Below are 21,262 nucleotides of genomic sequence, written 5' to 3'. Positions count from 1 at the left end.
TTGTGTTGCATTTCTTGTTTTCATTATAATATTTCTTATGTTTTAATTATAATATTTATTTTGTTTTAAAACCTGTCTCTAACGAATGGAAAGTTCTACTCAGTTGTCAGGCTGAGTCAGATTTCCATTACAGCACTGCAGGGACTGAGATCTTAATTTATCTACTGAGAAACAATATAATGGATGCATAACAAACTATGCAAATAGCTACATGTGGAAAGGAAGAGAAAATAATACAACAAAAGGAAGAAACCTGTATATGCCCCAGCAATGTCTTATTATTATTACAGAAACAAAAACCAGCAGAGATCTCATGATACTTGCTACAGCTCTTGGTACATGCATCAAACATATGGCAAATTAGCAACGCTGTTCTGGAAGGGACTCACTGGATCACTAAGACCTGTTCCTTTTCTTTCAATTATTATCATAAAACAAAAAAGGCACAGAGTGTCTTCCTTATGCCATGGCATATAAAACCTTTCCCACCAATATGAAAGTGGGAGTAGGGTACTAAACCTGGAAGACTAGCCATAAGAAAAGAGCTATTGCTACTAGTTAAGGTCTAGGTTTGATCATGCTCCAAGGAGCACACTACACCCCACCATACACAGAACAGTAAAATATCCTGAATAAACCAAACATTCCTTGTCAACCTGCCTTGGAGAGAAACTTTCCCCTAGATCCTACTCTACTAATATCTAAAACGTGCTTAATGCTGAGGCTGTGAGGATGGCATAACTACTGGCTTTTGCAGAATGGAGCATCGCATTGGGCATTGGAGCAACCTTTTAACATCTGATCTCTGAAGTCCTAGCGACGGACACGTGCTTAGGATACCTGCTCCATTCTAGCATTATGCCTGTACGTTCAGCATTTGGTTCTACCATCAGTGATTTTCTAAATGTTTACATAAAGTACTCTACCAGTCTAAGTTGCTGAAAGAGTGGTCCAGTGGCAGTGAACAAACAGTGTATGGGAAAAAACATCAGACTTTGCAGTGCCTGTCAGCTTCAGATTTAACTTTTTAATTTCCTGTAGTCATGCACAATGTCTGAGAAGTTTTACAGGCCACACAATGTGCTTGGGAATACTATTTTCAAAGCATTCTTTGTCAACCCTCAACATTGTGCACAACGTGAAAAAAATTCTGAAATACGTCATCTGACCCTTCTGTTTCTGCTGTGATGGAAGGGAAATGTCTTAGTCTTTTGGTTTTCCTTTTTAGATGACTCAGGGCAGAATTTTCCAAAATTTTAAAATTCTTTATACCTAGTTTATAAAGTTTATACACATATGGCTTAAGCGTTTCACTGTGCAAATTTAGTATGCAAATGATATTCCTGATTTTACAAGGTATAATATAACTATTAAAGGGCTGGATATTTATTTACATAACCTTTCAAAATAATTAAATGCCTGAGGGTAATATTAAGACATATGAAACTGCAGAAGATGATAAAAAGTAACTGCAAGCTTTAAACAAACCTAATCAAAATAAAAGTCTTACACTTCATTTGGTACAATAACTTTGGTATAAATCAGCCAGAAAAATGCTTTCATATGATCTGAGGATACAGATTAATTCTTACATTGGTACATCAATATTGTGGCATTGAGCTGTCACATCCAGCATGATTTCTGGAACAGACATTAGAAAATGTATTTGATAAATGTCTCTTCTACCATCAGTGATACTTGAAAGACATATCTGTTCATGAATGTCATCTTACCTGTCTGTATTTTACAGCTCTTTATTTATTTGACATCAGATTTAGAATACACAATTAAGGATATCAGTAGTCAATCAGTAAATACTAATACCCATAAAAGAAGGGAATTTAGTAATGCAGTCATATGCCCTTATCTCACAAATTTAATGCATGTTTCTTTAACTGCAATGCTCTCTCAAACTTGCTTACCCCACCGGAAAAAAAGAAAAGAAAAACTAAGGAAGGTCAGTAGAGTCCCATTTCTCTGAGTCATGGCCCCAGAACCACACCTTAGCCTGAGCGCTAAGCTACCGAATTGAATGAATGCATTAAAAAGTGTCTATTTAATGGGTCAGATTTAATAATCTCTTATGGCAAAATCAACCCTGAAAATTGAGTTACAGTCTCAGAACTGGTGCACACATACCTGGTTCCGACTGAGCAATGTGCTTTAAAAGCATCAATTCATTGTTTAATGAGCAGTTAAACTACAAAGAAAGATACAAAATGGCTTGCAAAAGTGGTGCAATGCTGGAACAAAAACTAGTGATTTTGAATCAAGGGATTCTAGTTTAAACAAACAAATACAATTTAGAGGTTTACCTGTCATTTCTAGAACACCAGTGCTATTGGCTTTTCCTCGGTTATTTTCTGCAAAACAGGTGTAGCGACCTTCATCCAGCTTTGTGATATTGATAATTTCCAGGCTCCCATCATCCCAGATACGTATGCTATTGCGGGCAAAAAATAGATCAAGAGAAATTTGGTTTTATATTAGAAAGCAATACTTTCAGTAGAATTTAGTAAGTGAAAGAACAAACCACAAACAACTCTTGGAAGCTCACATCTAACTACTGCATTTATAAACACTCCTGTAGTAAAAATATTTAAATAGACTGTGGTGTGATTAGATGCCTCACATTGCTGGAGCAAGAGAGTGTACTTTTATTCACTTGTGACCATTCAAATATTTTTCTCACAGTTTTGTAATAAAATTCAATTCTGAAATGTGAACAGCACCATACAGACTGCTTGGATATAGTGCTAGCTATTTCGATCCACGCTGCTAGTAACATTTTGGTATATTGTTTTCCTGAAATTACACGTCCTCCTGCCCCTGAGGTCTGCAAAAGTGAGAACTAGCCTACAGGATAAACAGAAACACAAGGCAGCATTTTTAAGACTCCCAGTGTCCACTAACAGTCAATACTAACCGGCTCCCATTTACAAGCAATTCTGTTCCTTTGCTCCAGGAGAATTTTGGCTTAGGAGCAGCTTTAGGCTTGCATTCAATGATTACACGGCCTCCTTTAGCTGCTAGGATTTTCTTCTTCATAGGGTTCAGTTCAAAAGTAGGAGGTGAAGCTGAAAGCAAAAATTAACACCAGTATTGCTCTTAGTGATTTTTCTACAAAATACAATTTGTTTGCAACATGAAGTAAATACAGAACTATTGCATTGTATACAAATGTCCGTTATTCAGACCAGTGAGAAAAATATTAACGACGCGGAGATGTGCTGAGAAATAGGTGGTGATCTAAAAGAAACAGGAAAACTCATTTTGTAGTTCTATGCTGTGTTACACCAGAGGTTTCTTTCTGTTGATTTCTGAACTTCCATCTAAGTTTAATCTAACAAGATCAAAGTCCACTGAAATCAATAGAAAGTTCTCCCTTTCAAAGGCCTTTTGATCAGTCCTAATAAAATTTAGATTCCTGGAGACCGATTTCTGTAAAAAGTTGCTCACTTGATCATACTTCCAAAGAACAGTTGGGTTTACTTTTCAGTGGCTTTAACCCCCCTCTAGCAACTTTAAGATTGTGCCCTTCTTCCTCTTTGTAGTCTTCTGTTTGGCCAGCTGGCCTTAAGTGCACTCTGTGTACAAGAGTAGTAAGACATGACTGTGGTAAGCACCACAATAATGTATCTGAGGTTAGACCTTTCCTTACTATTTTCTCTTTATTCGTAAGCAAATAAAAGAAAAAATGCTTTCAGTTGTTTTGCACCTCGGCGTACCATCATTGCTAATCGTGCCAGCAAGCGTGTGGACAGCTTGAGGAAATAGGGCTATTAGTTAATTGCAGCAGGACAGAGAAAAACTCTGAGAAACATCCACATCTTACCAATACTGAATTTTGAAAATGTGCGTGCAAAAAGTAAGTGCTTGTTTCTGGGTAATCCAGGCTGGGAGTGAGTACATAGTAATGGAAGAACAGTGAAAGACGAAGTACTGTTGTGCAGGGGGTTGGAGAAGTCAAGAATAGTTTAGCTCGGGGGAAAGTGTGGAGACAAGTGAGAGATGGAAAGAACCCAGGGTAACTATTGCAGGGAAATCTCCTAGGAAAGCCCTGTCATACAGTCAGTACGTCTGCTCTAAAGACATCAGTAAGAATGTCGGAAGTTGTTCTAAGACTGATCACTCTGGATCTGAAAGCCAAACTTTCAACAGGATGCTCCTTAGGAAAACACAATGGATTAATAACTACATCCAGCCCTCAGATGGAACAGCTGTATTGCACACAAACATTGGTCTTAATGGGTTCTAGAAGGCAAAAGCGAAGGGGAGAGTAAAGAGGAAGAGCTTCAAAAGCCTGGTGGCTGACAACATGGTTTCTAAAAAAGCAGATTTTGCCCCACAGAGCAGTGAGCACAGATGAGCAAAAAAGAAAACACTTCTCCATCAGTTTTGCAAGCTTGAGAGGGTAGGCAGCAGCTCTGTGTGCTTCATGTAATTCCTGCATTACCAGTTCCTCTCAGGGGTAACAGCAGCAAGGAAACATCAGAAATAACACAGCAAACATTCCCCATAAATTAGTAACTTGGTTCCTCAAGTTGTTGCCAAAACCCAGCTAGGGAGCTCAAATAAACCACACCTCACCAGACTGAGTGAGGGTTCTTAGCTTTTTCCTTACAGGAATCTATTACCAAACAATGCTTGCAAGTATGACTGCTAGATTACTCAAACCTTAAATAGTAAGTAGAGCAAATAATCCCACTGACCCACAATCTTCAGTTCAGCATTTGCATAAATAATTCCATGCGTGTTTTCTGCTATACATTGGTACATGCCGGCATCATCAAAGCTCAGACTTTGCATTCTTAGTTCACCTTTCCGGAACTAAAACACAGAATCAATAAAACAAGAAGATATTCATACAGACTACGTATGCTGAAGAATCCACACCCACCCACATTTCTTCATTTTTTTATTAGTGACAGTGTTCAGAAGAGACTCCTTCGCACAACATTCAGACAGCAATGAGATTTTATTTTATCCATATTACATCTCAAGTCTTTGTGACAATGTATTCACCTTCTTTTTTTAAAGAAAGATTCAGTGTCAATCAATATTTTTCTGGAAAAGCCACAGCTGAGTGGCACTAGACACATCAACTCTTCAGTCCACTGTTACCATACCAATGCAAACACTACTGATTCAGAAATAAGAAACAAGAAATGGAATTAATTTTATGCACATAAGCTTTGTTTTGCCATGCTCACTGTTCAGTATGTTCTATTGTATGTACGCTGTTTTACAAGGGTATAAAAGGTCAAAGCAAGTCCCAATGAGGTAGGAGTTTTTCAGCAGATTCCTCTAGGAGGTAGTATAAACTATTTTCTACTACTTTGTTTTAATATAAAAAGAAAATAGAGTAAATCAAAATAAAGTACTTAATCTATTTCTAAAAATTTGTATATAAAAATGCACAAAGTGCGGTGGGGTATTATGTAAATTACAAATAGATATCAATCCTTTTTTGAAAGATCATGTTAGTAAATTCTGTCTTCTTGTGCAAATCAAGATGAAAAGCTTTAAACTTTGTATACAAGTCAATTGGAGTGCATGGAGCCGTGGAAGATTAAAAGAATACTATTTATCTGAAAAAAGAATAGATTGAAGTAAACATACCAATATAGAATTACTATAATATAATAGTATACATAATTATCTGATTATATAAAATCAGATTTTCTACAAGGAATCTTTGTTTTGTGCTAAGTGAAATACCTAATTAAAAATTATCTAATTTAGAAACAAGCTATATTTTCAAGGCAGCTTGAATATTTTTGCTATTTTCCATTTGGAAATCATCTCATCATATTAACACACAGCATAACCTTTTGGTGTACTACGGGAGAATTGCACACTGCTTTCTGCAATCCAATATGGAGATTTTGTCAGTGAAAGCCAAGTTCAGTGGGGACCATCGAGCAATTTGCTTGTTAAATTACTTGTTTGTAATAACTACCGAAGCTAGAAAACAGTATTGTTTTTCCTGGTTTAAGCCGTCTCCATATGGCAGATGGTGATATCCGTGTTCTCTCTCCAACCTCCCACATTTTTCTTAAGATATACAGCCAAAATAGTGCTGCCTCATTGTCTTATTTTTGTCTGCTTGCCAAGATCAGTGTCACCACAGCTCAACACATGCAGCATTACGTTGTGCCCTCTTCTATTGTCTTTGTTCTTTAATTGCTCATCATACAGTATAAGCAATAGATATTAAATATGTTGTTGAAATGCCTGGACAGAAAATCTACTTTGTTTAAACAAAATATCCAATGTAATAAACTTAAATTATCAAATGGTACTCATTTAAATTTCCTTACCTAACATAATGGAATTTTGCAATATTCTGTGGTTAGAAAAAATGTGAAAAAGTACATGATATAGGAACACCACTGATAATTTAAAAAATACTCTTTCTTCTCTTGTCTCCACTGATTCCATTTTGTCTTACATTTTTAAAGACACACTCATGTTTAATGCGGTAGAAAGGATTATTTTTAGAGTGAAGCTGATCGATATTTTTTTATCCAGAGAGAAGAAAACAGCATTTACTTAAAAAGGCCTGGAGAAAAAGGGAAATCGACCTCTCAGACATGTGGTCAAAAGACAAGTTCATAATTCAGTGCTAAATACTAAATAGACTGAAGAAATGCATTTCAAAACCAAAGAGAAGACTGAGATAAATTAATGCCTAATGCAAGTGGAATCGGCAAATATTTGTATCATTATAATTCATTTTCTTTTAACCTTTGAATAATGCATGCTTCAAAAAATCATTTCCATTGGCTAACCAATCAATCCTGCGTTATCTATGGCAATATACTTACCGAGGCACCATTCTTCAACCACCTAATTGTCGGAATAGGCTTGCCCGTAGCTACACAAGGCCAGTATAGGTCACTGCCTATATCCTTCTCTGTGTCATTGATATGTTCCACCCACTCAGGAGAGGCTGAAGAATAAAAACCATGATGCCTTGTAAATATAGCAGATACATATTTAATTAGCATTATGTTCTATTAATTCCACTGCTTCTTCCAGGATACTTAACAGGCAACACAAAGTAATGTTGCTAACTCAGCAAGGCACAAGCACAAGAAAGAATGAAGTGAAGATGTTTTTGTCTTACCACATAGACTCACAATAACTTCAAACTATTTTTTATGAGAAGAAAACGCGGACTTGAAATAATGGTTTATGAATGTCCACAGACACAAGCTATTACCACTTACACTGACCTGTAGATTATACAACGTGGAAATTACTCAGTAACGCCATAAAAATGATAGTTAAATGACATGAAAATATGCAAAACCAGGTATGTACTGAAAAGGTCTCCAAGAAATATTCTCCTGGTCCAGAGAAGATATTTAAGAAATGAATATTGAAAATGCCACAGCATTTTTGCTTTTGCTAAGCAAACCAACCTATTTATTAGCTTTACCTATTACAAGCAGTATTTGAATTTATCCCACTGAAGTTCAAGCTGAGGATCTTAACTCAGGAGATGTTCTGTACAGTCAATGTAAAGAGACAGAAATCTGAAGGTAGTTCAGATGTTATGTATGACCTTTTCATGCCACAGTTTTGTGGCATAAGTCTCAGTCAAGGAGTCAGGTTACTTGGGATGATTCCACTTTGAGCAGTAAGATAGAATTTTTTGGTTCCCTCATTTAAGCAAATGCATGAAGGGAAAGGACAGAATAAAGAATTGAGTGTAGTTAATAAGAGAGAGAGTTAAGACAGAAAAGACAAACAAAATGAGGAAACAAGAAAGCATAACAAACATAATGGTCTCTTTTTCTTCCTGGAAGTTCTTTCATTTCAAGTACTCTAAATTTATTTAATTCCCATTATGCATAATTATATCAATAATAACATACACTACTGTCAAGGTGTATATACAACTATCACAGCTATAAAAATTGAATAGTTGTTCAATTAAAACACAAACGTCATGCCTGGCATTCAATGCATGAGTTTTGATTTTGCCCTATTAACTTGAACAGCGGTGTGTCAGGATGATGCTATGAGTCAGCACTGACACCAACTGTTGATATTTCCAACATAAGTAAAAGCAACATAGATCGTGAAGAATAAAATTGTGCTACCTACCTTGTACATAAACTCTTGCTTGATGTTTATCTTTTCCTTTATGGTTTTCAGCTTCACACTCATAAAGTCCTTCATCTTCATACTGAATATTGAAGATCTTAAGAACTGCACCAGACATGCTTATCTCAGCAGTGGCTGGCATGGGTTCAAGGTATTTACTCCATCTGAGTTCAGGAACCGGACTTGAAAAGGTACAGTAAAGTACAAATCAGCACGTTCAAGTACTGGCTGTTAAATTGCAGACTACAAAAAGGTGTTTGATGATGAAACATGTACTTTCATTCCCTGAAATATGAAAGCAAACAGTGCTCTACAATAACTTTACAACACACTTACTTCCCAAGAGCAAAACACTCCAGCGTCACGTTTTGCCCCAGGAGAGCATATGTGTCCTTGAACTTCACCTTGATATCAGCAGGATATACTTTTGCACCTAACATGAAAAAAAGAGATTCTCAGAAAAGACACAGCAGAAAGAAATACAGCTATTACAACTTCCACAGTTCAAGAAAGCCCTTAAAATTCCAGACAAAATTATTTACAGTGAATAAATAGCCTGGCCATCCATGAAGTCTGATTTAGCACTGAATTTTTCATAGTAAGGCAGAATTGTTTTATTCAGCAACTAGTTATCCTTCTGTGGAGAGTAACGCCTAACGTTTTTTACAGCACAATGCTTTAACATAAACTGATTTACTTACATTTGAAGGGTGATGATGTGCTGTGAGTGTGGGTAGACGAAAGCCTGAGCCTCTATTTTCCACATTTTTGTTTACTGGATGGAATATTTTGAATTATTGTGAATTTAAACTCAATATGTTCTTAGTAATGGTATGAAGGAGCTAGAGCCAGCAAATCTACAGCTTAATGAGGGTACAGGGATGCAAATGTAATCAAATTTACCTACTGGTGATCCCTGTAGGACTCCTCCTGCAGTTCTTCTAGATGAAGATCTCAGTGTGAGTATTGGCCATGGAAAATTTGGACAAGTATCACTGATTGGTAATTACTCAAATTCAATCACAATTCTTCACTGTAATATGGGAAAGTTAACAGATAAAAGGGGCACTGAAATCCTGATGAGTAGCTTGTGAGACTTCAGTGACTCACAGTCTGAAGTGGCAAAAGGGAACTTGGTTACCATCTAGAAAAGATGCAGCTTTCATGAAGAAATGGCAGAGAATAATCTAGCGACACAAAAACACATTTTAGGGGATTGGCCATGAGACACAAAGCCCTTAGGCCACCGTTGGATAGGTGACTTCAACAGGGGAAAAGGATTTTCCATTTCATGGGAAACTTCCTGGGAAAAAAATTAATTCCAGAAGCTATTTATCAACTTTTACATAAAGTTTCTGCTTTACAGTCATACCCCTTTGAACCAATGCCAAGACCAGGAAAGATATTAAAGATTTTGGGATGAGTACAGGGGCTTATCACATAAAAGAGATGGGGACTCTGAGGATGAGAAATCTGTTCTCAACTATATGAAAGGAAGTTTGTGAATGAATCTGGGGAGATTTCCTTCAGAGAGTTTTCACTGTGGATGGGAACGATTTGGACCTCTGTATCTGTAAAACTAAACAACATTGTGTAGTAGCCTTTATAGCTTGCCATATAATTCTCCTTACACAGATGAAAGTAGTGATGAATAAGCAAAATTAAAATACAGTTAGAACACTTGCATGTACATAGTATTTCCAATAAATACTTACGATCGGACTGTGGAATAAGTGGAATAAATTTACTGAATACACTCTTTGTTATTGAAGGGCTGGACACAAAACATGAATAATTGCCCTTATCTGAAGCTTCTACATTTGCAATGTAGAGATTGCCATTCGTCTGTGACACAAATCGTCGTTTGTCCAAAGCAATGAATACCGGGAACTCATTTAGAAGCCAGCGATAACTGAGGTCATCTGGGGGTAAAAATTTTCTAGTCAATATTAAAAAACAATAATAATACTACGAGCTACTTAAGCCATGGAATACTATCGGCATATAAATCACTTCACTCTGATTTCTAGCCTGTAGATCTTTTTTTGAGGGAGTGGCAGCTATGTGAGAGAGAACATACCTGTTTCAGTAGCCAGCTAATACCTGTCTACACTGAAGATCAGGGTACTGCTCCCATGAGTGCAGATTACTGGGGACCTGGCTACACTGTGCACAGCTCCCCTTGGGCACAGCCTTCCCACAGGAATTGGAGTGGCCGGGGAGAAGACAGGCAGCTGGGTCTTGACCTCACGCAACTGAGAAACTGAGAAGCCTTCACCAATTGTGCGATCAGGGATTTTAACGAGAAATACTCTCAGTTCTTCAGTTCCTTGCAATGCTTAGATGCAGAGTATGAAAACTAAAACATTATCACATTTTACAAGCAATATATGGTAAAAGATGCTGACAGCCAAATTCACGCCTTACAATGGAACTGCAGATGCTTGAGGTTACGGGCATAATCCGTGACGAGCTCTTCAGTCACTAATGCTGAGAGAAAGGCACTTCCAGAGCATAAATTATTTCATCACTGACCCTCTGGAGGTGCCTATTGCTGTTCCATGATTTTAACAGGAGCCCATGAACATTTCTGTTGTGGTGACTTCATTAGGAGGAATGAAGCAGAAAGTCTGGGATGACACAATGACATAGTGACATGTACTCTTGTCTTTTGAATGGTAGGCCAAGCCTCCCTCTGTTGTCCAGATTAGTTTATAATAATAACAACAATACTTACATTATTATTGCATTTATAATATAAAAATGTTTGCAAATTCAACAATATCCTTTACATATGTTCAACTACAAGCATGTATTCAAAATGGAAAACTAACCTAGATAGTGATTCTCTAGCTGCATAAAAGTTACCGTTTAAGTAAACTTAAAGGAGACTTTTAAAAATAAATATTCTTCTCTCTTCTACTCTTAAGCAGTTGCAAATGAAGCACTTTGAGCTGAATTACCTGGGTAGTGGTAAGGGGGCTCACAAAGCAGCACTGCTCCAACACCTTCTCGTACTTTAACCTCATAGCGTTCCTCAGGTGGAAAGGGATCCAGATCTAGTTTAGAAAAAGGGAAGAAGGAAAACTGTGGGGTTTTCACTACAATATTTTTTTTATTTATTATTTTCAGCTGTGTAGAAATTAATATAGAAATACAACAATATATGGCAGATAGATACCTATGGACTCATAATGCCAGTTTTGCTCATTTTAACTTTGTCATTATCAAGTGCAATGGATTTTTTACTCTAGTTTAGTCACCATAATTGCAAATGACAGAAAAAATTGGTGCAGATTGTATCCCTAAGAGTCGCTAGGTGAGCTACATTTGATGAAGGAATGCCAGGTAGAGAAAGGAAAAGGATTTTAGGTTATTTTTCAGTTGGCTTCTCCAAAATGTGAGTTTAATTCTTTACTGTAACCTGAAGTGGCTTCTCTAAAATGACTTGGCTGCCCTCCCTGAGAACTCCAGCAGCCAAAGACTGGTAAGCAGTTAGCTTAGACATATCTTTTGTGCCAGAGGTTTCAGACAGAAGTGGCTCAGATCCTAGCAGAAACCTTAGCTGACCCTCTTTAAACCAACTGCCATGCAGCAGGGTAAAAGGACTGTTGTAAAAGGATAAAGAAACAAGTCTTTCCTGGAGCTACATATCCCACAGACCATGGGAGAACAGTAATGGTGTCTGCAGTCATAAGATGACAGTTGCATGAGTAACCTTCAAGTAGGTCAATAATTGCACTTTGCTGCTTCTTTTCACTCTCATTTTGTGTATCCAGTCTGAACTTAAACTTGAGGCAGGGGATGCCTCTTGTTAAGCTTCTCCATGTCACCAAGCACAGTGAGATTGTAGAGATCCTGACTGGAGTCCTGGTCTAAATGCTACTGTGGTATAAACAGTGCATCAGTAATAGCCAAGGGCACAGCCTCTGAATGCAATATTTTATCACAGAAACCACCGAAGCTAACTTCATTCAGATGACCTCAGCTCTCTTCAGTGGCAGGCAGCTACCCAGTTGTACTAAATTCCCAAGGCTGGCTCTGAGATCTAACTAAAACTTAAGTTCAAGAGCAGCCAGTCAGAAACAATAAAAGTCAGGACAGAGCGACATACAAAAAGAGATTAAGTAGACTATTATTAAACAGAAACTATTCATTACTGTAAATTGCAACATATAGTTAGATACATCCAGTAGACACTTTGCATTATCTAAAAATAATTAATTCCTTAACTTTGGAACAAATGCTACATATACTAATTATGGTACAGGTAAAGCATTCCTCCAAGGCCAGCCACAGCTGTCAGACCTGAATGATTACAAGAATCTAGGAAGAAGATTGTCATTATGCTTTGTTGAATGCATGAAAAAAACTCTATGAGAGTGATGTCAGTGTCCAGGGAAAGACATCTCTCCCAAATTCTGAAATACTAATGTTTATTCTGCTCAAACAGACCAGAAGATAATACAGATCTTTCCAGTGACTGACTGGATCTTGACTGGATCAATGCCTAAATGGTAGGCATTGTATCGGGCCGTTCTAATGACTTCTGATTATCATTTTATGTAATTTCACCCTGTGCCTTAGTGCAATGATTGTATTCAGTTCTCCACAAGTAGTTCCCAATAAATTTGGAGTATTGTTCTTTGATAAAAAAGAAATTAAGTATACCAGACTGATTTAGTAAGAATTAGCTATTTGACCAGACAGGTTTTATAATCAAAGCCAAGGAAGAGCTTCACGCAGATTGGAACAGCTCTATTCATATAATATCTGCAGCAGTTTGAACGTATTCCCATTCCATTTGTCAGCACGGACCTAACTACACAACTACTTTCTACCTTCAAAATATTGACTGATGTCTCCTAAAAACATCTATTTCCCTTGTTGCAGACTTTTTGATCATCATTTAAACTTATCACCATTATTCATTTCTGCCTTCATTGGAACAGACTAGTGTTTAAAATCTGTTACAGAAATAAAAAAAAAATTACAATAATTGTTGTTAGTTTGATACTGCTTTGCATATGGGTTTGGTGAAAAGAAAACCTATCACTGCTTTTAAGTTATTTTAGGTATTTCTGGTTACATTTTAAGTCTAGACAATTTGTTTATAGAGTTCTTGAATAACCTTTGAAACTCTAGGACAGTCACCACATATCTAAAGACGTGGGATAGGACAGGCAATTTCCATATGTAAAACATTATGTTAGTACTGAAATAGAATGGTCTATGCCAGGTGCAGGGAAGTCATATAATTATTGAGATGTAATTTTACACCTTCTTGCCACTTATGAAATGCTCTGTACTCTGATTGGGTCTTGATGTCTTCTTTGCGTAAACACTACTTGGTTATTACTCAATAATTATAATAAGCATGATTCCATGAACTCTTAATTGGAAAACATTCTTTTTTAGCTAAAATGAAAGAATTAGCATAATCACTGCATTTCTGTAAGCACACAGTTAATATCTAGTGACTATGGAAACTTCTCTACCTTGTCGTTCTTGCAGCCTCTCTGTGAAATTTCTGTGTTTTACTATTCTGACACTGTTTCCCAGCAAATAGAACAATATATCAGCTTCTGATTTTGTTCACCACACACCAAAAAGTCAGTAAATATTTCTCCAGGATAAAACGCTTTCCCTCAGGAGTCTGTGTGTAGCAGCAGAAAAGATTTTAATGGGTTTTAAAGCACTGGATCTAAGACTGTATACTCAGGTGTATTAATTGACATTAAGTTTATGAGATAATGTGGCTTTTGTTCCATAATTTCAGCAGATTTGTCAGTAAGACAAAAATAAAAGGTCTCACTCATGTATTCAAGATTTTTTTTGAAGTCTTCTAAACAGTTGTTGCCATTTTTCAATCAGTATATGCACAAGCAAAAGATCAGACATTTTCTATATCAATTTTTGCATTTCTACATTCAGTTTTTCAGAAACAGTGATTGTGGAAGGAAGTGTTTTTTAAAGGTGATCATAAAAATGAGAGGGGAGAAAACACAACAGTGTTAAGAACGACAGTACCATTTTTTCAATAAGTATTTATCAGCTTCCAGCTGACCTTTCATTTCTATTCCTCACCTCCTTACCTGATTTTCATTTACATAGTTAAATATTACATATCAGGATTCTCTTCAGTATAATTGTCCAGTACTATCAACATTCAGCTGATGTAGTCTGTGAGCTGGTATGCAGAAAATATGCCACAGGCTATTTTAATTCTATTTTTTTAATCTATCATTTGTATTGGTTTCATTTTAAGTAGATACAGCTATTGTCATAGCTTTTATCCTACTGGTTCTTCAGGACTGGCACCACTGATGCCTGCTTTACGTATAAATAAACACCCTGTAAAACTGATTTTTGATGCCATCTCCATTAGGAGGAAATAACAACTTGGCCATCTATTAATTCTAGAAAATACACCGGGTAAAATACAGACTAAGACGAGGTCAACTATTATGCAATTCATTGTCTCTTTACAGCCTCTCAAGTTTTCTTGAGATATGTGGTCCCACAGTATTATAACCACTAGCAGAAAAAAGAACTTTTCACTTCACCTCCAATCCTATACAGTAAGGAGTGAATTCTGCTCATGGAGGCTGCTGAATGGACAGGGGCACTAAGCACTGAATGTCAGCATTTAAGGGCATACAGGGCTTTGTGAATGGTCACCAGGTAAGAGTGGATTCCTTTTTTTGTGGATTCCTTTTTTTGTCCTCTGATGACAAAATATATCCAGGGAAAAAAGTATCGTAAGGCAAAAGAAAATAAAAATCCCAAACTCTGTCTTCGGTCAGTAAAATTTTACGTTAATCTTTATGTACTACTTCATAGTTCTTTGCAATGCAGGTATTTGTTGACAGTGCAGATCTGTGCATACGCATGCATTCACAAGACTAGTTCATGAATGTCTGAGGCTGACAGAAATGTCCCCCAGCAAGGTCTTCATCGTAGCCTAGGAGTCAAGGAGCACGCTTCACTAGCAAGTGCCATGCCTTCCTCCTGTAGGCGTCCCAGTTGTGTTTGCACGGCGGCAGTGCCTCATCATCATAAGCGACCACTTGCATCTTTCTTCTCTGACTATTTCCCCTCAGGTCCTACTATGATTTAAAAAGAGTCTGGACATTATTATCTCAAGATCTGGCTCCATGAGTCTCTTCAATTAATAATTTAACAACAACTCACTGAGAAGGCTGTCATGTCAGCCGAATGCTAAAGAATATAAAATGCTTACAAAACTTATTTTGTGTTGACCTCTGCAGACTTAAGGCACTTAAGATACTGTTTTTATGAGTAATAGAGCTATAGCACACATTAGCAGAAGACACCGCAGTGTAAAACATTGGGCATTTCAAGCTAACCGTAACGTTTCTACGTTTTGACGTAAACATCGGCTTACATCCAAAACTCAGAGTGGCTTCACTGCTTCTGACAGTTCCAAAGATATTCGACACTACACAGACATATTTTCCAGCATCCCTTGATTTCTCTGGATTATTGATAACAAGTCTGCCTCCCACCATACTGTAGCGATCCTTTGTTAAATCAATATCCCAGTTGTTGAGTTTCCACCTATTAAAAAAGAAAAGCCAGACATAAGATTTGGCCCAGAAAAACAAACCTATGAAGAAATGTGATCTGAAAAATAACTCATAAATTGTGATAAACTATACAGGAAGTTATTAATATGCTTCTATATATGTTTTAAGTTTTTCTTCAGCAAAAGCCACAGATTTGATAAAACTCCATAGGTCTTTTAAACTTAACAGTCTCAGTCTATTTCAGCCTTGTGAAGATGTGACGTATATTAAAACCTGATTGCTGGCTATACAGCACAGGACACTTGAGCCAGCTGTGAGGGAGCTAGCTAGTGATCAGGCACTGGGATTATAAACATATGCTCAAATAGCTATCTAAGGCCAAACTGGCTAAGAAAATACTCCCTCTGCACCTTTAAAGTATGGATTAATGAAATTTTTAAGAGCTTTTTGCAAACTTGCTGTAGGGGGTGAAAATGTTTCATAAAGATGAACATGCCAGTGAAGTCTGTGCAAAAACAGTGGCATGCCTGATTTAAGACCCACTTACTACATTAAAAAAAATTGCTGGACACTCCCACCTTAATTACTGCAAAACCCCGCAGCCCGTTCACTGAGTCGCTGTAACTTTCACTTCAGGGACTACGAGAGGAACTTGGTGGAGCAGGTCTGGCCCTTACTGACTTCTGCCAGGTACAACACAAGTAGTGGGAACCAGGATTCATGATTTAGATCTATATTTTTATCAATTACTGCGTCCACAAGGGGGAGCCCATAACCTTCTTTGAAAGGAACGACACCTTTCCTGGGCACAAATCGGAAAAATGCAACTTAAATACATTTAAAGATCATAACATTCCTGCAGTGTAAATCGCTTTTTTGCCACAAGGCAACTGACAGGCCCTAGCGTTTGAAAACGAGAGCGCATACCCTATGTGTTCCTTCCTTCATAAAACGTACCGAAATACGCAGAATACTCATTTGGAAGCTGAGATTGCAATTGTCATAGAGAGAAACAACAATAGAAGTGGTATTAAGAAAAAATAAATTACAAATAGACATAAATAATGAAATGGTAAGATTTTCAAGATGCAATAAATAGCATTTAGCTTTTACAGGATTTTAGAGGTATCACTTCAGTCCTGTGAGATATACTCCATGTGTGCATTACAAATAAATTCCCTGCTCAGAAACAGCTAGGAATAACTGTCACGAGGACAGCCTATACTGCAATGAAAGAGATCAGAAAAACATTGCAAAATGTGTACCTGTGAAGAGTAAGAATTAAAACTTGTTTTCTTCTGAATTTATGAAAGATGAAAACACAGTCATATTTTTATGATATTCCTCAATATTTTTTCTCTGAGTACAGTATTAATTGATAATCATTTTTTAAACAGGGTTACTCTGTAGTATAAAAAATTAACCTTAATGAAGATAGTCATGTGACCTTCTTCCTCAAACCTTGCCTCTTAAATGGCAGCTCCTTCATTCTACAAAAGGTGTGTTTGTCAGTAACCTCATTCTCATGGGTAGTTCTCACCAGGGTCAGCTGGTGAGTGTTTCTTTTACATGCACAGTGTTTCTCACACAGAGTCAGATGCCTCATGACACCCAATCGGATGCACAGAGATTAAAAGAAGTTGTATATCTCTAGAGCTGGGAACAAATATTTGGGTTTTTTTCCCTATTAACTGCCTAGCAGCTTGGGAAGATGTATTAGTAAAATGTGTAGTTATCTATCTGTCTTCTCTGTTTCCAAAGCTGGTTTGAGTTTCTTCCAGCTGAGATGTAAAACTGCAGGAATATACATATAAAGATACGTACAGTGAGTTAGGAACCATCCAAGAGGCTATATCTGATGGGAGCCTACAGAAAGAGAAGGTGTTTGAAGAAACCTTAGGAATGGTAGAATCACCAAGAGACCTATGAAATCTCTAAAGATGCTAGGAACGCTACAGAAAAAGGTCACTAGTAATCAGCAGTGTGTATTTGCATAAAAGGTCATTTTGGGAGAAACAGTGCAGTAATCAGAGTTCCACGATTTGCAGAAAGGACTGGGGACTAAAGGACTCATATCTGGTCCCCGTGAAAGTATCTTGCCTTCCATATCAGTGTTGAAGGCTCCAGCAATGACAGGGAAAAAAATAGATTCCTAGAAACTACAATGAGTATTTGAACTTTAGCAAGGATGAAGGACCATCAAATACAGAATAGTGGATGATGCTTAACAAACAGGGAAAATGAAGAACTTCTAAAAGAAGACAAAACAGAAGTGGCCGGAAGGACTTCTCTACCTCTAAAACAGGAGAATTTTGGCTCATGAACTGTTGCAGGGCTAAGAAATGAAGACAATATATTGAGGCAGACTAATATAATGAAGTCAGGAAATAAGGAAAGTGGCCTTATTCTGTATTGAAATTATCATCACATCAGCTATCAGCAACAATTGTTATATTTTTTCCTAAATAGAAGAACTCTGGAGGTGCGAGACAATTGTCCCAGAGTGACTTTACTAGTTCAGATTTTGCAGAGCCCATAATGAAGAATGCTAAAATTTATGTAGAGCCTGTAAATCTCTATAGATGATATGTTTACATAGTCTTGCAGACAGGGTGGGGTAGTCTCTGGACAGACTGGAAGTGATGGGTAAGTATATCAGAAGGGTACCTAATTAAGCGTATCTGATCTCTCCACATTTCCAGTCAGTTCCAAGCACGGGGAGAGCAAACAAGTGCAACAGCAAAATGCCATGTAGAAAAACCTGTAAAGATACTAGAGCCAGGGATAATGTTCAAAACGGATATTCTAGTTTCCCCTCAAATCCTTCAGTCACAGGTTGTTCTGTATATGTAGACAACCTGTAAGCATGTTTAAAAAAAGGCAATGAAGACTAGTTAAGCTGTTTTGATGGAAGAAACCATAGTTCACCACAATATTGTAACAGACTTAAAAGAACAGCCAGGACTCAACTCAACTTTTGAGTCCTCAACAAAGGACTCAACTGCTTTTTCTGTCTTAACAACCAGAGTCTAGGAACACACATAAGTGAGTATGAGGGCAAATCATAGGATCACAGGATAATTTAATGAAATGGATCTCCTTTGCTGGCAAGAAATTGCATCTGTCCCCTAGTATGATGACAGCAGTATTCTGCCCATGACTAGGCTGTAAATTAGTCATGGTCTTAGTAGTGACAATCTTCAGTACATTGCCCTGTACATAATGAGCAGATAACAGCTGACAAACTTATATGGATGCTCTGAAATCTCCATATGAAGCTGAATTGTCCTGCTAATAACACCGCAATTATTCTGAAAGAGGTCACGTGCGAATCTCTACTAAAATTAGCTGAAACATTTTCCCAGAAGAGCATTTTTCATGCCTTCAGTAGCACAGCTGACACATTCATGAGTGTCTCTGCGATATGGTGGGTGCAAAAGAAACATAGGATGTAGAATATCCAAGTTCAACAGCCAGTCCTTCTTCTTTCAGAGTAAAATAGGATAAAAAATCAAGAACTTTCAAAAAATCAAGGACCTGAACCTCAGTCATCCTTAGCCTAAGCCGGAAAGATAGCCTCTTAATTTTTTTTAAAGGTCACTTTTTTCTGTTTGCATCTGGATCATTATTCCTTTCAAAAGCTGGAAACATTTAACACAACATGGATGTACTACTTTCAACACTGTCTAGACATTTTGGCAAATTGAATGAAGGTTGATTTTTACTCAGAAATTGCAAATCTCCCTGTTTTTTCCTGCCTAGAAGACTTTGTTAAGATAGTCAATCATTTAATACCACAACCTGAAACACTCACTGAGTAAAATACATAAGACCTGAAAATCAAAACAAGAGAGTTACCTGTAAGTAGGAAAAGGAATTGCTCGAGCCCTGCAGTTCATTGAAACTTGTCCATCTGAAGATTCTTCTGGGTAGATGGTATCAATGGGTTGCTCCTCAAAAATGGGTCCATAACCTTTGTTTCCTTCCTCTGAAAAATAGAGTTTAAAATTAATAACCTTTTAATTAGTAGCCAAACTGAAGATGAATTTACATTACACCTTCCACATTCAAGTGCTGGCCTTCCTTCACTGACTTCTGCTTCATTCCTGTCCTCTGATTTAAACTATGTTCCTGTAAAACTAACTTCTCTGCCTTCTCCACTGACACCATCAATTATTTGATGAAGATAATTATGAATTGAAGATATGTCCTTTAGGAATGCACTGAGACCAACTTATTTCACCGAAGCCAACAAATTCTCATCAAACAGGTCCCGATGTAAAACAACTATCCAAACATTAAGTGTTCTTTATGTTATAACCTAATGAGCTTCAATTTTTGCATACATTTAGATAGGATCTTTATTACATCAAACAAAGGAAAACGAATGTCGGAGATTCACAGCTGAGAATTACATTGTTCCCAGAACACATTTCTGTCCTTCCTTTCACGATTAGGTATATGTTTATGTTAACTCTCTCTCCTCCAAAGTAACATTTTAAAAAAGCCCCACATCGAAAATAATTTAAGTTTGTAGAGTCAAGCACTTAAAGATGAATAAATGTCAGACAGGTTTGACAACAGACCATTTTTTTTTCATCTTTTTCCTCCATTTGCTGATGCTGTTGTAAAGGTTACAGGCTCTGCCTGCTCCAGCTGCGTTCCCTTCTCCTTCATCTCCTCCAAGCATACCAGATGGCTCTTTGGGGTCTGTAAAAGCAAGACTAGGAGCAAAGGTGGAACACTATGGGAAAATTCTGCTCAGCAAATCTGCGATGTAACTGGGTTTTTTTTGCCGTGAAAATGGCAAAAGTGCACTCTAGGCACAGAGTGGCACTGTGAGAAGATGGTGCATGCTCAGTATAGATAAAATTTTTGGACAGCATAGCTGCCTAATTGTCACAGGTCTCTGCTGAGACTGAACTCACGGTACGGACACTTGTTAAGTAAACTCATGGGAAAAGCAAAGTAATACATGACCGCTACCAGGTTCACTTTCCCTTCAATCTTTTTAGCTTAAAAATTTCCCAAAGCAATAGTATCTGTACTGCCCATAAAAAATCCACTACATGTCTTGTAATGCTCCATTTAAAAAATCTTCACGTACCGAGACCTAAATTGGCAATGTAACAGATCAATGTCCATAATTAAGTTACGCTTTTGTACTGATCCCCTTAAAATTCTTGCTGTTGGTTTTCAAAACATTAAATTAGGCAAGTTTTATAAAACCTAAGAGAGAAGGAAGAAACTACCTATATAACTAAAGAATGTAAATTATGTCAGTATTAAAATATCATATATATATGAAACAATCCTTATGCAGATATATTTTTTACTGCTCCTAAATTCCATATGCATAGGTAGACACTGGATTACAGCACTAGCAGAAAGCTGTTTATAGAGAAAAAGTTAGTTCCCTTCCCAGTTCAAGTTTGGGAAAAAATAAATGACCATTTGCCTTCGGGACAGGAGCAGGTCCAGAAAGCACTGTTATGCTGCAACAAGTATGGCCAGGCAACTTCACTTTTAAAAAGTACTTCATGTAATGAGAAGAGAAGCCTTTCAAAGAAGCAAAGAAGAGCAACTAGAAAGAA

At 37.2% G+C, this 21,262-nt stretch overlaps 1 protein-coding gene across 1 annotated transcript in view; it reads right to left on the bottom strand.

Moving 5' to 3' along the window:
• The window catches only part of CNTN1 (contactin 1), a gene marked incomplete at its 3' end in the record, with an annotated part of 160,085 nt that overhangs the window by 60,977 nt on the left and 77,846 nt on the right, over positions 1-21,262 (bottom strand). Inside the window, exons 3-12 of the mRNA XM_082012534.1 lie at positions 19,527-19,656; positions 15,527-15,699; positions 11,082-11,177; positions 9,834-10,040; positions 8,455-8,551; positions 8,119-8,300; positions 6,831-6,955; positions 4,713-4,830; positions 2,927-3,077; positions 2,316-2,443 (exon numbers count right to left, since the gene is read on the bottom strand). Of these exons, the coding sequence (XP_081868660.1) occupies positions 2,316-2,443; positions 2,927-3,077; positions 4,713-4,830; positions 6,831-6,955; positions 8,119-8,300; positions 8,455-8,551; positions 9,834-10,040; positions 11,082-11,177; positions 15,527-15,699; positions 19,527-19,656 (1,407 nt within the window). The remainder of the gene's footprint in view (positions 1-2,315; positions 2,444-2,926; positions 3,078-4,712; positions 4,831-6,830; positions 6,956-8,118; positions 8,301-8,454; positions 8,552-9,833; positions 10,041-11,081; positions 11,178-15,526; positions 15,700-19,526; positions 19,657-21,262) is intronic.

This window comes from Phaethon aethereus, assembly GCF_964289735.1.
Source record: "Phaethon aethereus genome assembly, chromosome: 1".
In the NCBI taxonomy this organism is placed as follows: domain Eukaryota; kingdom Metazoa; phylum Chordata; class Aves; order Phaethontiformes; family Phaethontidae; genus Phaethon; species Phaethon aethereus.
Note: the sequence above shows the minus strand (reverse complement) of the source record. Positions and strands in the feature narration are given on the sequence as shown.